This window comes from Capra hircus, chromosome 26 (genome assembly GCF_001704415.2).
Source record: "Capra hircus breed San Clemente chromosome 26, ASM170441v1, whole genome shotgun sequence".
Taxonomy (NCBI): Eukaryota; Metazoa; Chordata; class Mammalia; order Artiodactyla; family Bovidae; genus Capra; species Capra hircus.
The window spans coordinates 33,703,013-33,725,233 of NC_030833.1; the positions used below are offsets into that span (position 1 = coordinate 33,703,013).

At 39.4% G+C, this 22,221-nt stretch overlaps 1 protein-coding gene across 1 annotated transcript in view; it reads left to right on the forward strand.

Annotated features, from left to right (window-relative positions):
• The window catches only part of TM9SF3 (transmembrane 9 superfamily member 3), a 58,896-nt gene continuing 36,675 nt past the window's right edge, over positions 1-22,221 (forward strand). Inside the window, exons 1-3 of the mRNA XM_018041395.1 lie at positions 1-291; positions 9,265-9,460; positions 21,636-21,758. Of these exons, the coding sequence (XP_017896884.1) occupies positions 196-291; positions 9,265-9,460; positions 21,636-21,758 (415 nt within the window). The 5' untranslated portion in view covers positions 1-195. The remainder of the gene's footprint in view (positions 292-9,264; positions 9,461-21,635; positions 21,759-22,221) is intronic.

Sequence of the window (22,221 nt, forward strand, 5' to 3'; positions counted from 1 at the left end):
GAGGAAGAGGCAGGGAGGCGCGGGGGGCGGGGGAGGCTCCGGAGCGGGCGGTGACGGCGGCGGCGCGGAGGAGCCAGCGGCTGGGCCCGGGCCCCGTGCGTCTGTCCGCGCCCCGTGGATGCGAATCGGCCGCGGCGGCGGCGGCGGCGGAGGAGGAGTAGGTGGGCCGGCGCCGGTCCGGTGGGAGCGCGGAGGATGAGGCCGCTGCCGGGCGCTCCCGGCGTGGCGGCGGCCGCCGCGCTGTTGCTGCTGCTGCTGCCCCGGGCCCGGGCGGACGAGCACGAGCACACGGTGAGAAGAAGCGCTCCCTGCCGGCGCGGCCGCCTCCGCCCGTTCCCCGCGGCCCGCCGCCTCGGCAGGCCCGGCGCGGCCTGGACGGCCCGGCTGCAGGGCCGAGCCCCGCGGCCGCCTTCCGGTTGGGCCTGGCGGAGCAGGAACCCCGGGAGCGGGGAGGAGGCATTTCCGTGTGTTCCCGGGACAGGACTCCACTCTCGAGTGCCTGGGCCTCCTTTCCCCAACCCGGACCTAAATGGCGCCGAACCTCTGGGTCCAGGGGCCCCGGGAGCCGAGAAAGAAGCGGAGTCTGAGGGTCGGGGCTCACTTGCCCGCGGCATTGGGGGCCGCAGGCAGCCAGTCTCAGGGCTGCTGTCCCCCAGGGAAGGGAGCTGCGGCCGTGCTGCTGGGGGGCTACGACACGGCGGAAGATGGATGCACCACCTATTACTCGTCATACACTAACCAGGAAATATCCACCACTTAATGGTGCTCACCGGCCTTTATTTCCCTCTCCTGCCCAAACCGGAATCTAACCCTGCCGTGGGGACAACCTCGATAAACTTGAGGTGAAGAGCACTTTACACGTGTACAGGCCCTCAGCCACCCGCATCCGCCTTAGAGGCCTTGTAACTTTCTCTTCACCTCTTCTGGCCCCGAGATGAGGCTCGCGTCCCAGTGGTCTCTAGGGCAGCTTCTGATTGTGCGGGGTCTTAAGTTGCCCAGCCTCTTGTCTTGCTGGGAACAGTCCGTTTTGCATTTAGCCTAAAATTGATCTACTTTGTTTAATTGGTATTTTCCACATCAAAGCTTGAATGTTAACGACTCCTCTTGTGACTTTCACTTAGGAATGTAATTCAGTGACTTTCTGAATGGTAGGTGTGAGCAGAGCTGTAAAGTCATGTAAATTAGAGGGTGAGTGTGGGTAGTCTGTGTTTTTAGACCTTAACCCATTAATGATACGACTTTGCATGAGAGGTTGTGTAGTACTAAATCTGAAAGTCTTCTATCATTTCTGACAAGTGAGGAAATGAAGCGGCCAGAGAAGTCTGTAGGTTATCTGTGCTCTTCGTTTAGTTAACACAAGTTCTAAACTTTGAGGTGCAGCAACTTCAGTCACAGCAACTTCTTATCTATGTATTTTTTAAGTCCTGAGCCGGTGACGTTTTTGTACTGTATTTGTGACTTTTCGCCTTAAGATAGTTTTATTCGCAGGTTAAATAGTTTAAAAACTTGTCTCAGAGAGTAAGAAGTGTTCATTTCCAATGGGCATTTTTTTGGTCAATAAGTACTAATATTTTCCCAGTTTTTTTTTTTTTGAGCACTTTGGAAAAGTTACCATGTAAAACTCAGAATTGTCTCTTTAGTTCCACCATACAGGCATATAAGCTTAAGAGTAGTTTACTTTTTTATAGTGAAAGTGAAAGTCGCTCAATCTTGTCCGACTCTCTGCGACCCCGTGGAAATTATAAGGTCCATGGAATTCTCCAGGACAGAATACTGGAGTGCGTAGCCTTTCCCTTCTTCAGGGGATCTTCCCAACCCAGGGATCGAACCCAGGTCTCCTGCATTGCAGGTGGATTCTTTACCAGCTGAGCCATAAAGGAAGCCCAAGAATACTGGAGTGAGTAGCCTATCCCTTCTCCAGGGGATCCTCCCAACCCAGAAATGGAGCTGGGGTCTCCTGCATTGCAGGCAGATTCTTTACCAACTGAGCCATCAAGGAAACTCCTTTTTATATTGTGTTTTATATAAACTGCCGTAATCGGGAAAAGAACATATTAATTAAAATGTTACAAGTTGGATGCGAATAAAAATATTAGATTAATTTACAGATTTAAAATGTAAATGCCAATTTAGCTGAAATTTTATGGCAGGAACGTTTAATATTTTGAAGCCAGAAATTGAATATAAAATACTTGATAAAAGGTTTTTGAGAGAATATGTCATGTTTGAGAAAATTATCGGACAAAAAAATTTTGACTTTTATTTCAGTCATGTTTACATTGAACTGCTCTCACTTGTTAATACCTATTTTAAAAATTTAGGTATTTAAAAATTATAGGAAAAATAGCATGAAGATATATGTAAAAAAAATTTAAGTGTCATTATATATTTTTTGGCTATTAGCCAAGATATTTTACTTCCTAAAAATTTCTTGAAAATATTTTTGAAAACTAGGCATTCACCTCAAACCGATAATAATACTGAAAAGGCTGTGGTCAAGTGATTTTTTTTCCTACCAAGAGGGCAGAAGTAGCTAATGAAGACAGAATGATACTGAAGGGAGAGAAAAATTGTCAAGGGAAGGTTACTGAGTAAGTGTTTAATACTTGTGAAATTGGATTGTTAACCAAAAAAGCACCTAAAAGTTAAAGTTTGCCCTTTAGATTAGCTTTCTGTGAAGACAGTTTCCAGGTAGAAATAATAGCTAAGCTTTTGTAGTAATATGTGGTAGGTACTGTCCTAAGTACTTAATATGTATTAACTTGTATTTTAAACACGGATTGATAACCTTGTGAAATAAATGGGATTATGTCCTCTGCATAGATGAGAAAATGGGACAGCAAAGTAGTTACTTGCTTGAGGCTGCACAGCTAGTACAGGTAGAGGTAGGATTTGAACTTAGGCAAACTGAGTTAATAGTCTGCTGCACACTCCTAGGATATGCTCTATAGCCTTTTATCCTTAAAAAACAGGACAGTAAAATACTTGATATCTAATTGAGTAATTTTCTGTATTGATAATACTTTGAAGTGCTTAAAAGAAATGTTTGGGTAAGCCTGGTTTCATAGGGAATTGTTACTGAGGTTGTTTTAGTGAGGTTGGTTTATTGTTAAAGAGGGACAGAAATGAGCGTGTGACCCATGCAGCCACTTGGTGTGTGCAAGACATAAAGACTGCTTAGCTGAATGCTGCGCTGTCACCATTCTAAATTCTTAATGCTTGTTTAGAAAGGAGCCTTGCATATTTATTTTGTGCTTGGCGCCACAAATTATGTAACTGATGCTAAGAAGGAGCAACTAACTACTTAATGCAGTTCCTCAAAGCTCTTGATTTCTCTTACTTTACCTACTGGATTAGGATTCAGCTGACCATTTGAGTTGTGCGGTATTTTTTTATGTGCTTATTTGTCCAATGCTCTTAATATTCTCAGAAGAATAATAGGAAGGAAACATACTGCTGGCTTCTAGAACATATACACATGCAGAGTATATAAAATGAGTTCCTTTCAGTTTTTAAATTACAGAACATACTCTTAAGTAAAAATTAAAGAACACTTTCATGAAAGACAGGTTCTTAATACATGATTGAAGAGTCATAAAAAGAACACTTAAGAGTGAAAGCTGTATAGGGTATGGTTTATGCTTATTTGGATTTCTGAAAGTTGGAGCACTTGGAAACAACTAGAGTTAGATTATCATGTCTCCTAAGATTCCAGAGGACTCATTAGAAAGATTGCAAATTGAGAATAGAATTTTAGAACTGGAAAGAGTTAGGACCGTTGAGTTCAAGACTCATTTTCCTAATGACCTGAAGAGGCCCAGTGGCTGGCCCAGGGCCACAGGAAGAGTATGAGCTACATGATTTCTAGTCCTTGTTTTTTCCACCTGTCTTGTACATATAATTTCCTTAGTCAGTTCAGTCGCTCAGTTGTGTCCGACTCTTTGCGACCCCATGAATCGCAGCACACCAGGCCTCCCTGTCCATGGACCAACTCCCGGAGTTCACTCAGACTCACGTCCATTGAGTCAGTGATGCCATCCAGCCATTTCCATAGTAATACTATGTAAAAATATTAGCATCAAAAAATCAACAATCGATGGCACAGGAATCTTAAAAGCATTTTATCATTTACACTGAAGTCTTGACTTATTTTGGGCTGTGTTTCCTCAAGGTCACAAAATCAAAAAATTTTTTTTCTGGGTCTGTTATATACCAGGCTCTGTGCTTGGCACAACAAGTGGTATTTAATCAGTGCTTGTTGAGTGACTTGAGTAATTGGGGAGCCGCCAGGGGTAACAATATTTAAGGTTGCAGTTTGATAACCCTGTTGCTTAACGCAGACCATTGTTCATTTAAGATGTGTGGTCTTGGGAATGCCTGTTGTGTTTTAGGGGTCCTACTAGGTTACAATTCCATTTCTTTGTGGCCAATTTTACCTCGTATAGGTAATGTTGGAAGGACCTGCTCTGTGCTTAGGATAGCCTATTCTCAACATCTGCCATAAGCACTATTACACTACTGGGTTAAAAAAAAGATGTTTTGTTTGCTTAGACAAATGGCAGCCTTTAGTCTTTATCTCTGTTGGGAGTATGGAACTCTTAAAACATATGTGAAGATTTATAAAGAGGATAAACTGTTTACTACAAGTGAATTTGTGAGTGTTTTAATATAGATCTAGTTTTAGGAAGTGCCAGAATTCATTGTCCTATTTTCAGCTGTACTCTATGGTAGACTAAAAGTTTATTTAGGAATAGAGTTATTTTGAGAGAGAGCAGTTATCTCAAGAGGTTATTCAAAAATACACTAATAATTTGTTTGTATTCGCATTCTGATGTATGTGTTTTAAATAACTAAAAGGCATTGAAACTGATTTTTGAAACATTTCAGAACTGGATTTTGCTTTCTCAGATATGTGTTTTAAAGTAAGCATATATCTTTTCCCTCATCTCATAAAAGTAATGGCATTTGGGAACTTAGTCTGAGTCTTCAGTTCTTCGCCTGTCTACATAAATTCTGATTTATTCGGATTTTACATGTGATCGTCAGTAACATTATATCCTGAAGTGTTCTTCCTGAGAAAAGGTAATTCACCATGTCTTCTGTACCTGCACTTTCCCAGCACATAAACCGTATTTAAATGAGAGACCCAACATTGGTGACTTCTTGAGAACAAAGGTCATTACTTTTGCAATTAGAGCACAAGAAACTTCTTAGGAAGGTTTTTTTTTTTTCCTGTTGGGCAAAATAAAGGCTCAAATGGAAAAGTTGTTCAGTGTTTAGCATTTCCTTAGGTGCTTTGTACAACTGTACTTTTCCCAAATTCCTTTATTTAGTTTTTGCTCTTCAGTTAATGAAGCTGATTAGGGATTAGCAAAAGTGTAGTCCTAAATTTATAAATGTGATGCAAATTAGAATGATCTTGGACAAATTAGGTAACATCTCTTTTTAGTTTTTTCGAATCTGTAAAATGGGGAAAGCATAGGAGCTGTCTTATAAAGCTTTGAGAGATTAAATGTTTATATATATAAAGACCTTAGAACTGTGCCCAGCGCATGCTTTGTCCTTAATAAGAAGCCTCATGGAAGGAACCACCCCCATGTCCAGGGATCCTCTGATCCGCTGCTATGCTTTACTTTTTCTCTCCCCTTCTTCTGATTAGACCCTGCAGGTAAGTTATTAAATTCCATCTTGCTCTTTGGCAACTCAGTTTTTCCGAGGAAAGTATTTATAAAGAGCTTGCTAAGGCATGGGATGTTTTGAAAGCAAATTATACTAGCCTTTTGGCTACACCACTGGTGTCTCAGACGGTAAAGAATCTGCCTGCGATGCCGGAGACCCAGCTTTGATCTGTGGGTTGGGAATATCCCCTGCAGGAGGGAATGGCAACTCACTCCAGTATTCTTGGCCTGGAGAATTTAATGGACAGAGGAGCCTGGCGGGCTACCATCCATGGGGTCTCAAAGAGTTGGACATGACTGAGCGACTCACACTTGTGACCTCCACAGGTGGAGGGGAGAGCCTTACCAATCCTGTCTACCCACCGAGTTGGGGAGCCCAGGGACTTTTCCAGCAGCTTAGCAGAAGGAAAGGTTTTTCTCCTTAAAACGTTTCTTCCTTTTGGTATTTTCTTATTTCATTCAAGACCTTTTAAGACACATTTTTCACTCTTGAAAAAGAACTCTCCCCTTGACCTTGTCTTGGAAATACTTATTCTCAGGGATAATCAAAAACTATAATGAAAAGTAAACATTTTAAGTTCTTGAAATCTGTGGTCTGTATAAGGAGCAATGTAAAAGATTTTTAACCTTAATATGCATCCTAATCTGTGTATGTGTGTATGCGTGTTTATGTCTATATATCATATATGTATATATATATATATGTATTTTTCCCTCTAATCACTGCTTCAGTCCTCTTCCCAGAAGGAATGCTAGACTGCAGAATTGTACACATTTTGTTATAGTACAATTTGCATCATGTCATCAGTACTCTACTACCTCATTAAGGTTTCATGAATATTTAAAATGAGTGACTTCAGAATGTGTAGTTAACACACACTATGACACTATGACCTTTAAATTATTTTAGTCTTATATTTCAATGTGTATGAAATAAATGAATGCTCTATTTTAACAAGTGTTAGTGTTCAAGTTTTTGTCTATTTTTAGAGGAATATGAGTATTAGGATTTATGGAGAAGGTGTTCTGTTTATTTTTACAAGTTGTTAAGGTTTATAAAATTTCTGCAGACTCTCAGCAGGATTAATGACAAGAATAGTGCCTCTCTTTCAGGGTTATGATCCTGAATGGACACATGTGATTACCTCTCCTTACTTCTTTCAAAGGATACTGTTGCATTTAGTGCACATACTTGAAACTTCTCAGTTGCTAATGACCTTTCATTTCAGCCTTTCTTCGGTGTTTTTTCATATTTATTAAATATTTTTTGTGTACCTGATACTGTGCCAAAAGGTTTCTACTCTGTGAACAGGTTTCAATTCTATCATAATACCAGCTCTGTTCAGTGGATAGTGATTGGTTTAGAGAACTGTTCTGAGACTTGTTGTGCTGTATCTATATCTGTGCAGAAAGGAATACCTTGATTAACTAGTGCAGTGAGACCTTGAACATTGGACAGAAGGGTGATATCATATGGATATTTTTCAAGCCCCTAAAGTAACAAGAGTAGTTATGAATGGGGATCTATGGGTACATTAAGACCTTTGATTGGTTTCTTCATACGTAAAGATTATGTATAGTTTTTCTGGATTCACTTGAAACAACTTGTGATTTTCCATAGTTATTCATCCCAATCCTTCGGTGCCAAAGCAAAAATAATCATTCTTTTACTGTTGTTACAATAACTGTTTTTACCTTAATTGTAGCACTTTTTTCTTCACTGTTAGTCATTTACTTTTCTGGCTCCACTTTGGACTGTGAACCAATCATAGGACAAGATTTACCTTTATAGCCTTAACACCTAGTACTATGCTTGGCGCATGTATCATGCATTCAGAAAGTCAGGTAGCTTTTTATTTCCTTGATGAGGTGCCCCAATGATGTCTTAGGACAATGAGACATTATGTTTGAAGGTGATTAGATCTAAGTCCTACTTTGATGGTGGTATGAATCAAAAGAGGCAGATGCTTCATATAAGAATAGACAAGTCAATGGTTTTGGGAATGCAGAGGGACTTGGGGATTGCGTCTCCATGTCTGAGAGGATAATGCCATTAGAAAAAGTTTTGAGGGGTTGCGTTTGGGTGGCATGAATTTGTTTGGGAGATGTTGGATTTTGTGGGAAATGTTTATTCATTTTTGATGGAGGAAAAGTGAAGTGAAAGTTGCTCAGTTGTGTCCAACTCTGTGACCCCATGGACTGTAAGGTCCATGGAATTCTCCAGGCCAGAATATTGGAGTGGGTAGCCTTTCCCTTCTCCAGGGAATCTTCCCAACCCAGGGATCGAACCCAGGTTTTCTGTGTTGCGGGCAGATTCTTTATTAGCTGAGCCACCAGGGAAGCCCAAGAATATTGGAGCAGGTAGCCTATCCCTTCTCCAGGGGATCTTCCCGACCCGGGAATCGAACCGGGGTCTCCTGCATTGCAGGCGGATTCTTTACCAACTGAGCTATGAGGGAAGCCATCAGATGGAGGACTGGGAGTAATGTTTGCTATTTGGCCTGGTTGGACAGGTTTCTCTTTTATATGCTCCATAGCACCCTGCCTGATTATAATTGCTCATTCAGTGTTGATCTTTTTGTTTAGGCTCTAAGCTCTAGTAGGGCAGGAAATGTGTCTTGTTCAAAGCTGTCTCAGTTATGAACACAATTATTGGCACATAGTAGGTACTCAGTAAATAATTGGTGATATAAGTTCTGCACTGTTAGTTAACAAGCTGCATCTTATGTTGTCTTTCATTTATATTGCTAATTAGGATTATTAGTTTTAAAATCACTCGGGTAACTACTCTTCATAGAATCATTGGAATTTTAAACTTGAGAAGATCTTAGAAATCTTTAGCAGTTTCCCCAGTCAGACCCTGGAAACGTGAAGTCACTTACCCAAAGTCACTGGACCACAGCCCAAGTTTAGCTACATAAAGTATTCACTGATGGGTAAAGCCATAATTGTTTATTCAGAAACATTTGCACACAGTAGCTGTGTTTCAGGCTGATAAAGGGAAAGATAGAATGATGACTTGGGTGAGTTGTGGAGGTTTCATAGTATGGCTTTCTCTTCCTTTTTGGTCATTTCCTCCCTTTGACCAGTGATTGCGGGGGGAAAAAAAGGTGAAATTTTATTTGTGCTTGCTGACAACATTAGATTTTTGGAGTTTCCAGTGATTAACATAGGTCCTGGATAAACTACTGATTTTGTTTCCTCCTCCTTTGTCCACATTAGCATGGTGAATCATGTCGGTTCTAGGTTTATCATTATTTGATAGTGTAAATATTAAGTATAAACATATTCTTATAGGTTATTGGCATTTATTTAAACAGTATCTTCTATAAAACAAAGTCTGGAAAACATGAATCTGCCTGAGACCATAATCAGAATATATCATTTTAAAATTCACCAAATTTCATTTTTAATGTGTAGAAACTGATCATCATTTTGAAACAAGCTTCCAGCATTTTATTTTAAAGCTTCCAAAACTGAGATAGTACATTTTTGTTTAGAATAAATAGCAAAATATTCCCTTAATTTGAATTCGATTTTTTTTTAAACATATTCTTAACTTGCTTTTTTGGTTTGTTTGTTTCAGTATCAGGATAAAGAGGAAGTTGTCTTATGGATGAATACTGTTGGGCCCTACCATAATCGCCAAGAGACATATAAGTACTTTTCACTTCCATTCTGTGTGGGGTCAAAAAAAAGTATTAGTCATTACCATGAAACTCTGGGAGAAGCACTTCAAGGAGTTGAATTGGAATTTAGTGGTCTGGATATTAAATTCAAAGGTACGTAAACCTTAATAGTCCTTGTGATAAAAGTTAGATTGTAGACGAGGGTTTCTCACCTTTGGCACTATTGGCGTTGGGTCCAGATGATTCGTTGTGGGGGTGTGGGGGTGGGTTGTCCTGTACATGGTGGGACGCTGAGCAGAGTTCCTGGCCTCTACCCACTAGATGCCAGTAGCACTTCCCAGTTGTGACAATCAAAAACATTTTTAAACTTCGGTAATCACCCTTGTTTGAGATCCACTGCTCCAGACTCTAAAAGATGTTTTTATCTTTAAGTTATGTGTATTATATTTAGAAAAGTATATTAGTAACTAACAAAGATTTGTTCTGAATATTTATAAAATATTCATGGATCTTGTTAATAAAATTACATTTCCTTGGCATATTTATTTCTGAAAGGTGTTTTCCAGTAAATTCTTTAGTGATTGGACATAATGTGTTTGGAGAAAGCCTTCATAGATTCCTAATGGAGTCATTTCCAGAGGTACAGAGATGTAATGGGCTGTATGGATACTTAAAAATTATGTGTAAAGTCTCAAATTCAAATTTGTACTATTGGCTCAATGTATTTATCAGTGTCGTATTGCTTTATCCTCTCAATACCTGTTTAGTGTGGTTTAAAATTTTAAGTCAAGGACTTGTTAAAATTAGGGGGAAAAAATCCCCTGTAGCTATTTATTATTTGTTTGATCAGTGCCCAAGAGTGTGTTTATACTTCTTATTTTTCTCTATGAAGTTTGTCCCAACAGGTATTTCCTGCATGGACATTTTTACCTGGTGGACATTTTTACCTGGGACATTTTTATCTTTGATTAGGTGTCTTGATGTCTGAATAGAGCATGGATCTTGTAATCAGAAGCTTTGAATTTTAATCCTGTTTCTTTTACTGTATTGATTTTAGTAAAGTTGTTTACTCCAGTTTTAACTTTATTGTCTACATGTATGAAATGAATAGTAATGGCCCTCTGATATTTTTAGCCTTTTGGGAAGAGAGTGTGAAGTGAGATATTTTAAAGATAATATTTTGAATGTAATGTTTAATTTTGATTTGTTAAATTCTGTTGTTTTTAGGATGTTTTTCCTTATTGTTGAAAATAGGTATACATATTTACATTTTTTTCTATAGTATTCCTTGGGGTTTAATTATAAAATTAAGTTATAAATTTAAACCACAATGGTATGGCCTCTAACTTTATGAATTATTATAAACATGCCCTGAGGCTTGTTTTAATTTAATGAGGTAATTTATTTAATCAGAAATAAGGAGGAAACTTAGAATATGTGGTCTTTGAGAGCCTCAATACTGCATTTATTCACATACTCTCTCCTCTCCCATATTTGATACTCATGTCTAATTTATTAAGAAGGAACCAGAGAAAGAATAGGCAAAAACCCTGAGTCCTTTGTTGCTACTATGAACAGATTTCATCTCTTTTTGAAATCTTCACTTTTACTTACTAAAGAAGAGTTACTCTTTCAGCTGTCTTAATCTTATTTTACTAGTTTCTTGAGGCTGAGATGGAAAGATTACTTGGATAGAAGGGGACGGTTTTCATGGGCTGTAGAAGCGGAATTTATTTTCCTTTCAGACGAAACACTTTTCGATGAAAAGAATCAGAACTGGCTGATGTTACTCCCTAAGAGTCGGCAGTTTCTTGGAGTTCTGTCAACCCTGCACTGCAGCATGGATATGCCACTAAAGGAGCTGCCACGTTACATGGTCCAGACGCAATAGAAAATGCTAATTAGACTTCTCTTTCAGTTGTAGATCCTTGTTCTGCCTGTTCAGAGGTAAAGTTGATCATGCTTTGAAAAGTGTTTTGTGGGGTTTCTTGGTTGTTCTTGTATCGTAGAATTTTAAAGGTGGAATGGACCTTACAGATTGTGACATCTGATTTCCTCTTAGGGAGGCCCAGAGATGAAACGATTTACCTAAGGCAGCATGCTAATGCTTGTTGAAACTTGAGCCCTCTGTCCCTGTGTGAACTGTAGAAGTATTTATATTGTTAATCTTTCATCCCTTAAGTATTTGATTTTTAAAGGTTCTTCTGAAGGCATACTCAAGTAAGACAACACAATTTTGGAAATACAGTGACACTAGGAAAAACTATCTAGACACAGATACAGATACACACTTAGGTGTGCATTCACACAAATGTAAGTTGTTTTTTTTAACCTAGTAGATTCTGTCAGGCTAAATGGATTGGTGGTGTTTCGTAAAATGAAGGTCACTAAATAGATGATTTTAGGAAACTGATGGTGGTGCAGTGGTAAAGAACCCGCCTGCTAGTGTAGGGAGACAGAAGAGACTCGGGTTTGATCCCTGGGTCGGAAGATGCCCTGGAGTAAGAAATGGCAACTCTCTCCCGTCTTCTTGCCTGGACGGAGGAGCCTGGAAGGGTTGGAGGAGCCTGGAGTCCATGGGGTTGCCAAGAGTCAGACATGACTAAGCATTCTTAGAGGAGAAGATGGTAGTTTTGAGTCTAATGTAGGATACCCCTCTTTCAAGATTTTATGTAAAACTTAGTTTTTTCTTTCCTTAATAGTTTTTATACTACCACTTAACAAAATGCTGCATTGAGAACATTTAGAGAAAGTTAGAAAGAAAAGGGCATACTCAAATTGGGTATCTTTGAGTGAGACTTGAAATCATCACCCTATAATTTTCAAGGGTACCTCTCTCTTAGAGTCTTGCTTTTATGGAGTGGAAAGAACATGTGCTTTAGAGTCAGAGAGCCTTCATGCATCTCAGCTCTGCCTCTGCCTATCTGTATGGTTCTGGACAAATTATTCAGCCTCTTTAATCTTACTTTCCTCATCTTTGAAATGAGGGAAATAGTCACTTGATAGAATCATCAGATTTAAATGAGATAATGCATATACGTCATTTATCAAAGTTCCTGAAAGTTTACATTCAGGAAAAGGTCATTGTTTTGAATACTAATAGCACATAGTGTGTGTCTGTACTTCAAACTTGATTTTGTATTAGCAATTACAAAATGTTAATTGACTAAATTATAACATTCAATTATAAAACAATAATTGAATTTATTGACTATAGCATAGGATTTGACTTATCCTCAAGCTGCAGGGTGGTTTAGTTACTTCCCCCGGGCAAGGACAATTGAATTCTTGTTCACTGTTGCATCCTTAGCTGTTAAGTTATTGGAGAAGGAAATGGCAACCCACTCCAGGACTCTTGCCTAGAAAATGCTATGGACGGAGGAGCCTGGTGCAGGCTACTGTCCATGGGTTCGCAGAGTCGGACACGACTGAGCGAGTGAGCTCTAATAAATTATCTGGCACCTGGTTTGTGCCTACTTGTTCTTTATGATAACTGGTTCATTATGATCGTTAGATATGGAATAGTTTTTTTTTGTTTGTTTGTTTAACTTTAAAGTTTTTATTTTCTATTGGGGTATAACCAATTAACAATGTTGTGGTAGTTTCAGGTGAACAGCAAAGGGACTCAGCCATACATATACATGTATCTCTTCTCTCCCAAACACCCCTCCCATCGAGGCTGGCACGTAACATTGAGCAAGAGTTCCATGTGCTATATAATGGGTCTTTATTAGTCATCCATTTTAAATATAGCCATGTGTACATGACCTTCCCAAAGTCCTTAACTGTCTCTCCCCGCTGGCAACTGTAAGTTTGTTTTTTGAGCCTGTGAGTCTCTGTCTCACAGAGGTAAGTTCATTTGTGGCATTTCTGTTTAGATTCCACATACAAGGGATGTCATTTGATATTTCTTTGTCTGTCTGGCTTACTTCACTCAGTAAGATACAAGATGGACTCTCTAGGTCCATCCACGTTGCTGCAAATGGCATTATTTCATTCTTCTTAAAGGCTGAGTGATATCCCATTGTAGATATGTCCCACGTCTTCTTGGTCCATTCCCCGATCAGTGGACATTCAGGTCGCTTCCGTGAACACTGGGGTGCATGTATCCTTTCAGACCATGTTTTTCTATGGTTATATGCCCAGGAGTGGAATTGCAGGGTCATGTGGTAGCTCTATTTTTAGATTTTTAAGGAACCTTCATACTACTCTCCATAGTAGCTCTACTAACTTACATCCCCACCAACAGTGCAGGAGAATTCCCTTCTCTCCACATCCTCTCCAGCATTTGTTGTTTGTGGATTTTTTGGTGATAGCCATTCTGAGTGGTGTGAGCTGATATCTCATTGTAGTTTTGATTTGCATTTCTCTAATAACTAGCAGTGCTTAACTAGAATAATAATTCTTAAGCAGGGGAGGTAACCAACCACTCCATTCCCTCTCTTACAAGAATTCTTGTGGTATAATGAACAATTAATATAAATCTAATTGTTGAAAAGTTGATGGTTCCTTCCTCCTGTTTATTTTATTGATCTTCCCTTGAATTTTCTCTTCTTTACTATTCCAAGTTAACAGAGGGGTTAACTTATCTTACTGGTATTTCTTCTACTTCTCTAGAGTGAAATGGTGAGTACTGCAGATATGGAGATATACCAGGGACTCTTTAAGACTCTTGTGTATTTCTAATTCAGTGATTCTCAATCTTGTCTGTTTTCATCCTTGAAATAAGCTTATAGAGGTGTATTATACCTATTTTTCAGACGAGGAAGTTGGGTCCCAGAGATGAAGTAAACTTGTTTAAGGATTCACAGGTGAAGAGTGGGAAAGTGAGAATGAGAACTAAGCAGCCCAGCGTTAGAGTTGAGCTCTGTTCAGCCCTGTCTGTCTGTCCTGTGCCTTCCCACGTCGGTGGTGCCTCCAAGTCCTGAGAGTGCCTCCTGTGTCCTATGGCAGCAGTCCTACCGTCCCTTCTGTTACAGTTTCCTCGGCCTTATTAGTCATTGCCATCTTCCATTTGTTTTCCATTTCCTCAGCATTTATTGAAATCTTTTCTCATTGTCTTCCTTTCTGTCCTTGTGCACCTACATTCTTTTTATTCCTTTATTGACATTTTAATGGAGTTTCGGAAGGTAAAAGACACTTGTGGTTAGTCTGCCTTGTTTAATTGGAAGTCTGGGAACTCGATGCAATATTTTGTCCTATTGGTTTCAACTGAAGTGTTTTAGCTCAACCAGGCAATTTGAATCTTATATTGAATGTTGACTAGATATTTTGAATTCATGGTATTAGCAATTTTTTAAACTTTACACTAACGGAAAATTTGATAAGCGTGGTCTTTCTATGAGTTCTTATTCAAACCATTACTAACATTGTTTTCTTCAGATTGAAATCTGTCCTTTTTGTTTTCAAAACAATGTGTGTATATATATATATATATTTAAATTTTAACAGTGATATAGGATCAATGTACAAAATTTAGCAACTACAGAGAAGTGTCAAGAGTATAAAAATCACCTGGATATGAATACTAGTAATAGTTTCTTTTTTTCTCAGCATCTTTACAATCATTTGCATTATTTAAGATTTTGAATATTGGGCTCATGTTATAGTATGATTTTAAAAATGTATTTAATGAGCACTTAAATAATGTTTATTATGTGCCAGATACTGTTCTGAGCATGTGGTCATTTAATGTTATGTGTTAATTAGTTTTTAATCTTCTTTTCTTAACATCTTCTGAGCTTGTCCTCAGACTGTTAATTACTGTTTAAAATGTGTTTATCTTGTTTTCTGTAAGTGGATGTTATAATTTCCCCCCATTTCCCAGTGGCGGTTTTCTCATTATTTTCTTTCCTTCCGTTCCCCCACTTTTTTTTTTCCTGTTAGAAATAATGATACATTTGTCTATACTAGCACATAGGTACTTTATTTCGTCTCTGTCTCTTTCATTAGGTTAAATTCTTAGAAGTAGAATTACTGACTCCAAAGGTATACATGGCAGTTGTTTTTACATGTTGCCAGATAGCCACCTAGAAGAAAATTATACAGTTTATCTTGCCAGTCAGTTGGGTGAGTTAATATTGTTTATGTATATGGTTATTAATTAACAGTGAAAATGCCAGTTTTTCAGTCCTTTTTTAAAAGGTTCATTCATCAGTTTCAAAGTGCTTACTGTATTCCAGAGCCCTATGGTAGGCTCTGGGTATACAAAGTTGAGTGACAAGCTCTGGCTTCAGGGGTCCATAGACCCTCTGGAATTGTACTCTTAATTTTGAGTGAATATGCATTTTCCGGGGATAAGGTGGATATCACTTTCATTGGATTTTCAGAGAGGTACTTATAGTCACTATCTGTGACTATATGGGCACTTGTCCTTAAAACAGCTCTGGGACAGAGAGAGCATAGATGTTATCTCTATTACAGTTGAGAGACCTGAGGGTCACAGAGGTTAAGTGAATTGCTTTTATTCACAAAGGTAGTAAGGAATGATACCCAGACTAAAATCCAGGTTTCTGCCCATTTCTCTATCGTTTGTCTAGAGTGACTTCATGAGAAATTTTGCTGAGCGCTACTGAATTTGAGATAGAATGTTTTTGATTTTCCAATTCAGTAATGCTGTCAAAAGGAAAAGTAAACAAAGGAAGGCGTGGCGTGTTCTTAGAGAGCTCATGAATGATTATCACACTCTTTCCCCAGTGCTTCCACTGTCTATTCGGTTATTAGTCTGGAGTGTTGTTGAGAATTGATTTGCTGAGAAGTGATTGAGAATGACAGATTTCCTGGCATGTAGTTTCCAGAATCTACGCTTGCTTTCTGTTTGGAAGATCAGTGTTACATTTGCTACTTTATAACTTTGGTTTTCTTCTTTTTCCCCCATAAAAAAAATTTTGCATTGGTAAGATCCTGAATCCTCTTCAGGACTCATAGGTGTGTATCTCATGTGAAAAGAGTATGTTGTTGTTGTTGTTCAGTTGCTAAGTTGTGTGCAACTCTTCTGCGACCCCATGGACTGTAGGCCACCAGGCTCTCTGTCCATGGAATTTCTCAGGCAAGCATACTGGAGCAGGTGAGAAAGGTATATCCTATTGTAATTTTAAAGTTGTGATTTGTGGTGATGGATTTCTCAGATTGTGTTCAGTCATGTAGAGTGCTGAGTGGTGATCTGGTATATTCAGAGGCGTTACGTTCCTTGTCTTCAAAGTGGCTTCCTCCAGAGGGAAGTGCTTGTTTCCATTGAGCGACCAAGCTCTTCAGTTATTGGTGATGTTTGTATTTGCTTACATGCCTGCAAGAGGAATTTCATTTGAATATGACGGACCTAGGTCCTTATTATAGCCTGCCATAATGATGTTTTCTGTTTTCTCAGTATTTGTTTTCTAGACTTTACATCACTGAAAGATACTCTTCAAGACTTCTTTATCAATCCTTCTGAGATATACTCAGCTGAAAAATTTCGTTTGTATTGGTATTCTTTCCTTACACCCACACACATTCACACCCCCTCCCCCGCCCCCATTCACAGGCAGATGCAGGTATGTGTGCATACTTAGTAATTTCCTTTGTCAAATAAATGGAAAATCATGCTCTTAAAATTTGTTTAAATGTTTTATTTGTTCAGTGCTTGCTCTGTGCAGGATACTGAAACAGGCAGAGCTGGAGCTGAAAAAGGTTACGATCAGTTATAGACATTGCTCTCAAGACCTGATGGTCTTTTTGAGGAGCTGAGGTACTGGTGTGAGATTCTAGGTGGTGCAGGCCTAGGTGCTGTAGGAGGTATGGAAAGAAAGCCATGGGGCTTCAGCGAAGGGGCAGGCTATGTGGTTTGAGCAGTGAAAGGGTTGGGGAATCAGATTACTCTGCGGGGGACAGGGTTAAGGAATGGGAAAGATTTTAGGATAGACACGTGAGGTGGGGTTTACTGTACAAACCAAAGTCCAGAGACCCCGGGAGCAGTGTGTGGGAACTGCAGGTGGTTGACTTTGGCTAGAGTATAGGGAGAGAGGAGGGTAGATGGTTGGGAAAGAGTGGGTTAAGCTAAAGTTCAGACTGTGAGGAATCTTTTCAAAGCTTTGTATGGGTAAATGTCATATTGTATACCTCATAACTTCATTGGAGAAACTACTGCATTGTTAATGACAGTTATCAGTGAATGTCTGATTTAACACACGGAATTTGATGGCCTTGCAGAGGTAGCTGTGAGTTCCCCCACGGCCACTGGGGCCATTTGTTGCTGCTCAACCTGGACCTTCCTGTGGTTCTTGCTCTCCCCTCTGTAGCTCCAGTTGCCTGCTGCCCTTGGTGCATTAACACAATCTGTGGAAATCCCATTTGGAGCGCTCTTGCTGGTAGTTCTCTTAGCTCCTTTTGTAGTAATCTCTCTCTTAATTCTCCCTTCCTTCTCCTCTGTTCAGTCTCAGTTTCTACCATTATGAAAACTAAACTTTTTGCTGCCTTGAAAGGGCCTGGGTGGAAAGAAAACATGTATAGGGGCCATAGTTGTTGGATTGTTGTTCTTGTTCAGTCGCTCAGTCATGTCTGACTCTTTACGATCCCATGAACTGGAGCACACCAGGCCTCCCTGTCCCCCACCATCCCCCAAAGTTTGCCCAAGGTCATGTCTATTGCTTCAGTGATGCCGTCCAGTCATCTCATCTTCTGACGGCGTCTTCTCCTTCTGCCCTCAATCTTTCCCAGCATCGGGGCCTTTTCCAGTGAGTCAGCTGTTCATGTCAGGTAACCAAAATACTGGAGCTTCAGTTTCAGCATCAGTCCTTCCAATGAGTATTCAGGGTTGATTTCCCTTAAGATTGACTGGTTGGATCTCCTTGCTGTCCAAGGGACTCTCAGGAGTCTTCTTCAGCACCACAGTTCAGAAGCATCAATTCTTCGGTACTCCGCCTTCTTTATGGTCCAGCTCTCACAACCCTACATGACCACTGGGAAGACCATAGCCTTGACTATACAGACCTTTGCTGGCAGAGTAATGTCTTAGCTTTTTAACACACTGTCTAGGTTTATCATAGCTTTCCTGCCAAGAAGCAAGTATCCTCTGATTTCATGGCTGCTGTCACCATCCGCAGTGACTTTAGAGCCTAAAGAAGAGGAAATCTCACTGCTTCCACCTTTTCCCCTTCTATTTGCCATGAAGTAATGGGGCTGGATGCCATGATCTTAGTTTTTTCAGTATTCAGTCTTAAGCCAGTTCTTTCACTCTCCTCCTTCAGCCTCATCAAGAGGCTCTTTAGCTCCTCTTCGCTGTCTGCCATTAGAGTGGTATCATCCGCATATCTGAAGTTATTGAGGGTTGTTCTCCCACCTCTCTTGATTCCAGCCTGTAACTCATCCAGCCTGGCATTTCTCATGATGTGCTCAGCATATAGATTAAACAAACAGGGAGATAGCAGACAGCCCTGTCTACTCCTTTCTCAGTCCTGAACCAGTCAGTTGTTCCATACTGGGGTCTAACTGTTACTTCTTGACCCACATACAGGTTTCTCAGGAAACAGGTAAGAAGATCTAGTATTCCCATCTCTTTAAGAGCTTTCCACAGTTTATTGTGATCCACAGTCAAAGGCTTTGGCATAGTCGATAAAACAGAGGTAGATGCTTTTCTGGAATTACCCAGCTTTCTCTATAATCCAGCAAATGTTGGCAGTTTGATCTCTGGTTCTTCTTCCTTTTCTAAACCCAGCTTGGACATCTGGAAGTTCTTGGTTTGCATAATGCTTTAGCCTAGCATGCAAGATTTTAAGCATGACCTTACTAGCATGAGGGGCTTCCCTGGTGGCTCAGACAGTAAATAATCTGCCTGTGATGTGGAAGACCCAGGTTCAGTCTCTGGGTTGGGAAGATCCCCTGGAAAAGGGAATGGCAACCCACTCCGGTGTTCTTACCTGGAGAATTCCATTGACAGAGGAGCCTGGTGGGCCAGAGTCCATGGGGTCCCAGAGACTTGGACGCGACTGAGCAACTCCCTTTCCTGGCGTGGGAGATGAGTGCAACTGTCTGATGGTTAGCACATTCTTTAGTACTACTCTTCTTGGGAATTGGGATGAGGAATGACCCTTGCCAGTCCCATGGCCACTGCTGGCTCTTCCAGATTTGCTGGCATATTGAATGCAACACCTTGATGGCATCATCCTTTAGGGTTTTGAATAGTTCTACTGAAATTTGTCGCGTCCACTAGCTTTATTACCTAATTATTATCAATATTTATTATTCTTACCTAAGGTTTATTCCTAAGGCCCACTTGACTTTGCTCTCCAGGATTTCTGGCTCTGGATGGCTGACCACACAACTGTAGTAATCCAGTTCATTTGGATCCTCCTTGTACAGTTCTGTGCATTATTTCCTACTTTCTTGATCTCTTCAGCGTCTACTAGGTCTCTACCGTTCCTGCCGTTTATTGTAACCCTTCTTTGGACAAAATGTTTCCTTGATATCTCCAGTTTTCTGAAGAGATCTCTAGTCTTTCCCCTTCTGTTGTTTTCTTCTAGTTTTATGCACTGTTCATTGAAGAAGGCCTTTTTGTGCTCCATGCAGTTCTTTGGAAATCTGTGTTTAGTTCTTTATACTTTTCTCTTTCTTCTTGCTTTTCATTTCTCTTCTGTTTTTTAGCTGTTTGTAAGGCCTCCTCCGATAACCACTTTGCCTTCTTGCTTTCTTTTTCTTTGGGATGGTTTTGTTCATTGCTTCCTGTACAATATTATGGACCTTCTTCCATAGTTCTTCAGGCACACTATTTACAAGTTCTAATCCCTTAAATCTATTTGTTACCTTTATTGCTTGTTCACAGGGAATTTAATTTAAGTCGTACCTGGCTGGCCTGGTGATTTTCCCTGCTTTCTTTAGTTTAAGCTTGAATTTTGCTATGAGAAGCTGATGATCTGAGCCATAGTCAGCTCCAAGTCTTGTTTTTGCTGTCTGTATGCAGCTTCTTTATCTTTGGCTACAAAGAATGTAATCAGTTTGATTTTGGTATTAACATTTGTTGATGTCCATATGTAAAGTTGTCTCTTGTGTTGTTGAAAAAGGGTATTTGCTATGACCAGTGCATTCTCTTGGCAGAATTGAGTTAGCCTTTGCACTGCTTCATTTTGTTCTCCAAGCCAAACTTGCCTGTTTTTGGATACGAAGCAATTTTCTTCTCCCACTTCGAGAGTGAGAGTATTGCCCTGTCCTTGTTTCATGGGACTTCAGTGTTTCTTGCTCTCCTTGGTTTTATAGTTTTGGGGGATCCACTCTGGGCTGAGCAGTAATGAGGGGAAGCTGTTCTCTCTGTTGAGGACTGGGGAGACACGGTGGTGATATCTGGAGTTACACCTCAGATTGTTACTTCTGGTCTAAATAACATTATGGATGGCTGTTAATTATGGTTTGGCTGCATTTTATGTTTAAGTTGTTTTAATCAGCATTAAAAATTTTGAGAAATTTAACATTGTTTCTTGGAGGAAGTTGTTTTTCATGTTCTAAATAACCAGTATTATAGTAGAGGAGAACTTAAAAGCAAACATCTGTGCTTTCTTTTTTGTTGTTGTTAAGGTTGATTTCTCTTTTTTTTCCCCTCATTGTTTAAGTAACATAAAAAAAGCAGTTCAGTCCTTTGGTTGGTCGTATAGAGTGTTTTTCAGATTTTGTTTTGTTTTGTGTAGAAACTAATGATCCTAAGCACATTTTTGAAAGGTTTATAAGTTAGAGAGCATCTGAACAGTATTTTCAGATAGGAGTATTTTTAAAAGCAGTCAAGAATGGAGATGACTCATCTCGAGGGAACTTTCCAGTAATTTATATACAGTGACACCTGCTGGATAGAGGTTTGCCTTTTAATCTTCCGAATTATGAAAAGTCACTGGCATTTCTCATAGAATCTGTGGCCTCCAGTGACTTGCACTTCCAAGAATGTTCAGATGAATACTAATCTCAGAGATTGTGTAGGTAGAAATTGTTGGCTTTACTTAGGATTATATTTTTGAGTTTTTTTAAATAAAATGAAGCTTTCCTATGTGTTCTAAGCTTTTCATTTCGGTTTTAAATCAGTTTATTCATTTGAAAATTTTTCTGTAGATGTTCTATATAATTTTCTTTCTATAAGAGACACATTCTTCACTAATAAGATATCTTTGAAAATAAAGGTGATTAAAATTCTTTTGTGAAAATCTTACACAGAAGAGGAAAGAATTGTATATTGAATTCCTATATATGTATCACCCAGGTTCAACTGTTACGAGTAGAAATTTCAACTTCTATAAATGTTGTTTTTGCGTGTGCTAATTTTCCTGTAACTCTTCTGCAAGCGAGAGTGCTGATTTGCAGTTTTTATTTTATGTAGATGATGTGATGCCAGGCACTTACTGTGAAATTGACTTAGATAAAGAAAAGAGAGATGCGTTTGTGTATGCTATCAAAAACCACTACTGGTACCAGATGTACATAGACGACTTACCAATATGGGGTAAGTACAGTGGTCACATTCAAAGTTTGGGGGGTACTTGCATAATAAGCAAGATTCTTGTAATTCAGGCGACTGTACACCGAATCAATAAATGTGTTTTCACTCTTTTCCACAGAATTATTTTAATACAGATTTTATATGGTCTCCTGTTACTTGAAAGATTTTTGACATTGTGTCAAACTTTACATGAAAATTCCTGAAAATATAACTTTTATTCAGTATAATTTTTCACATTCAAGAAATTAAAAGGTGCTTTGAACAGTCTGAAATATTCCTCTTGCCCCCATTTTTCTCATATCTTACTTTGATTTATCAAATACAATCAAGGGGACTGAATAGGATTTTAAAATTATATTCTGGTTTTATCTTATGCAGAACTGTGGTGGTCTGATTTTTAGGTACGAGAGTCTCCTGAATGACTGTTTTGCTAGTTTTATGTTATTTTCCAAAAGTCTATTATGTT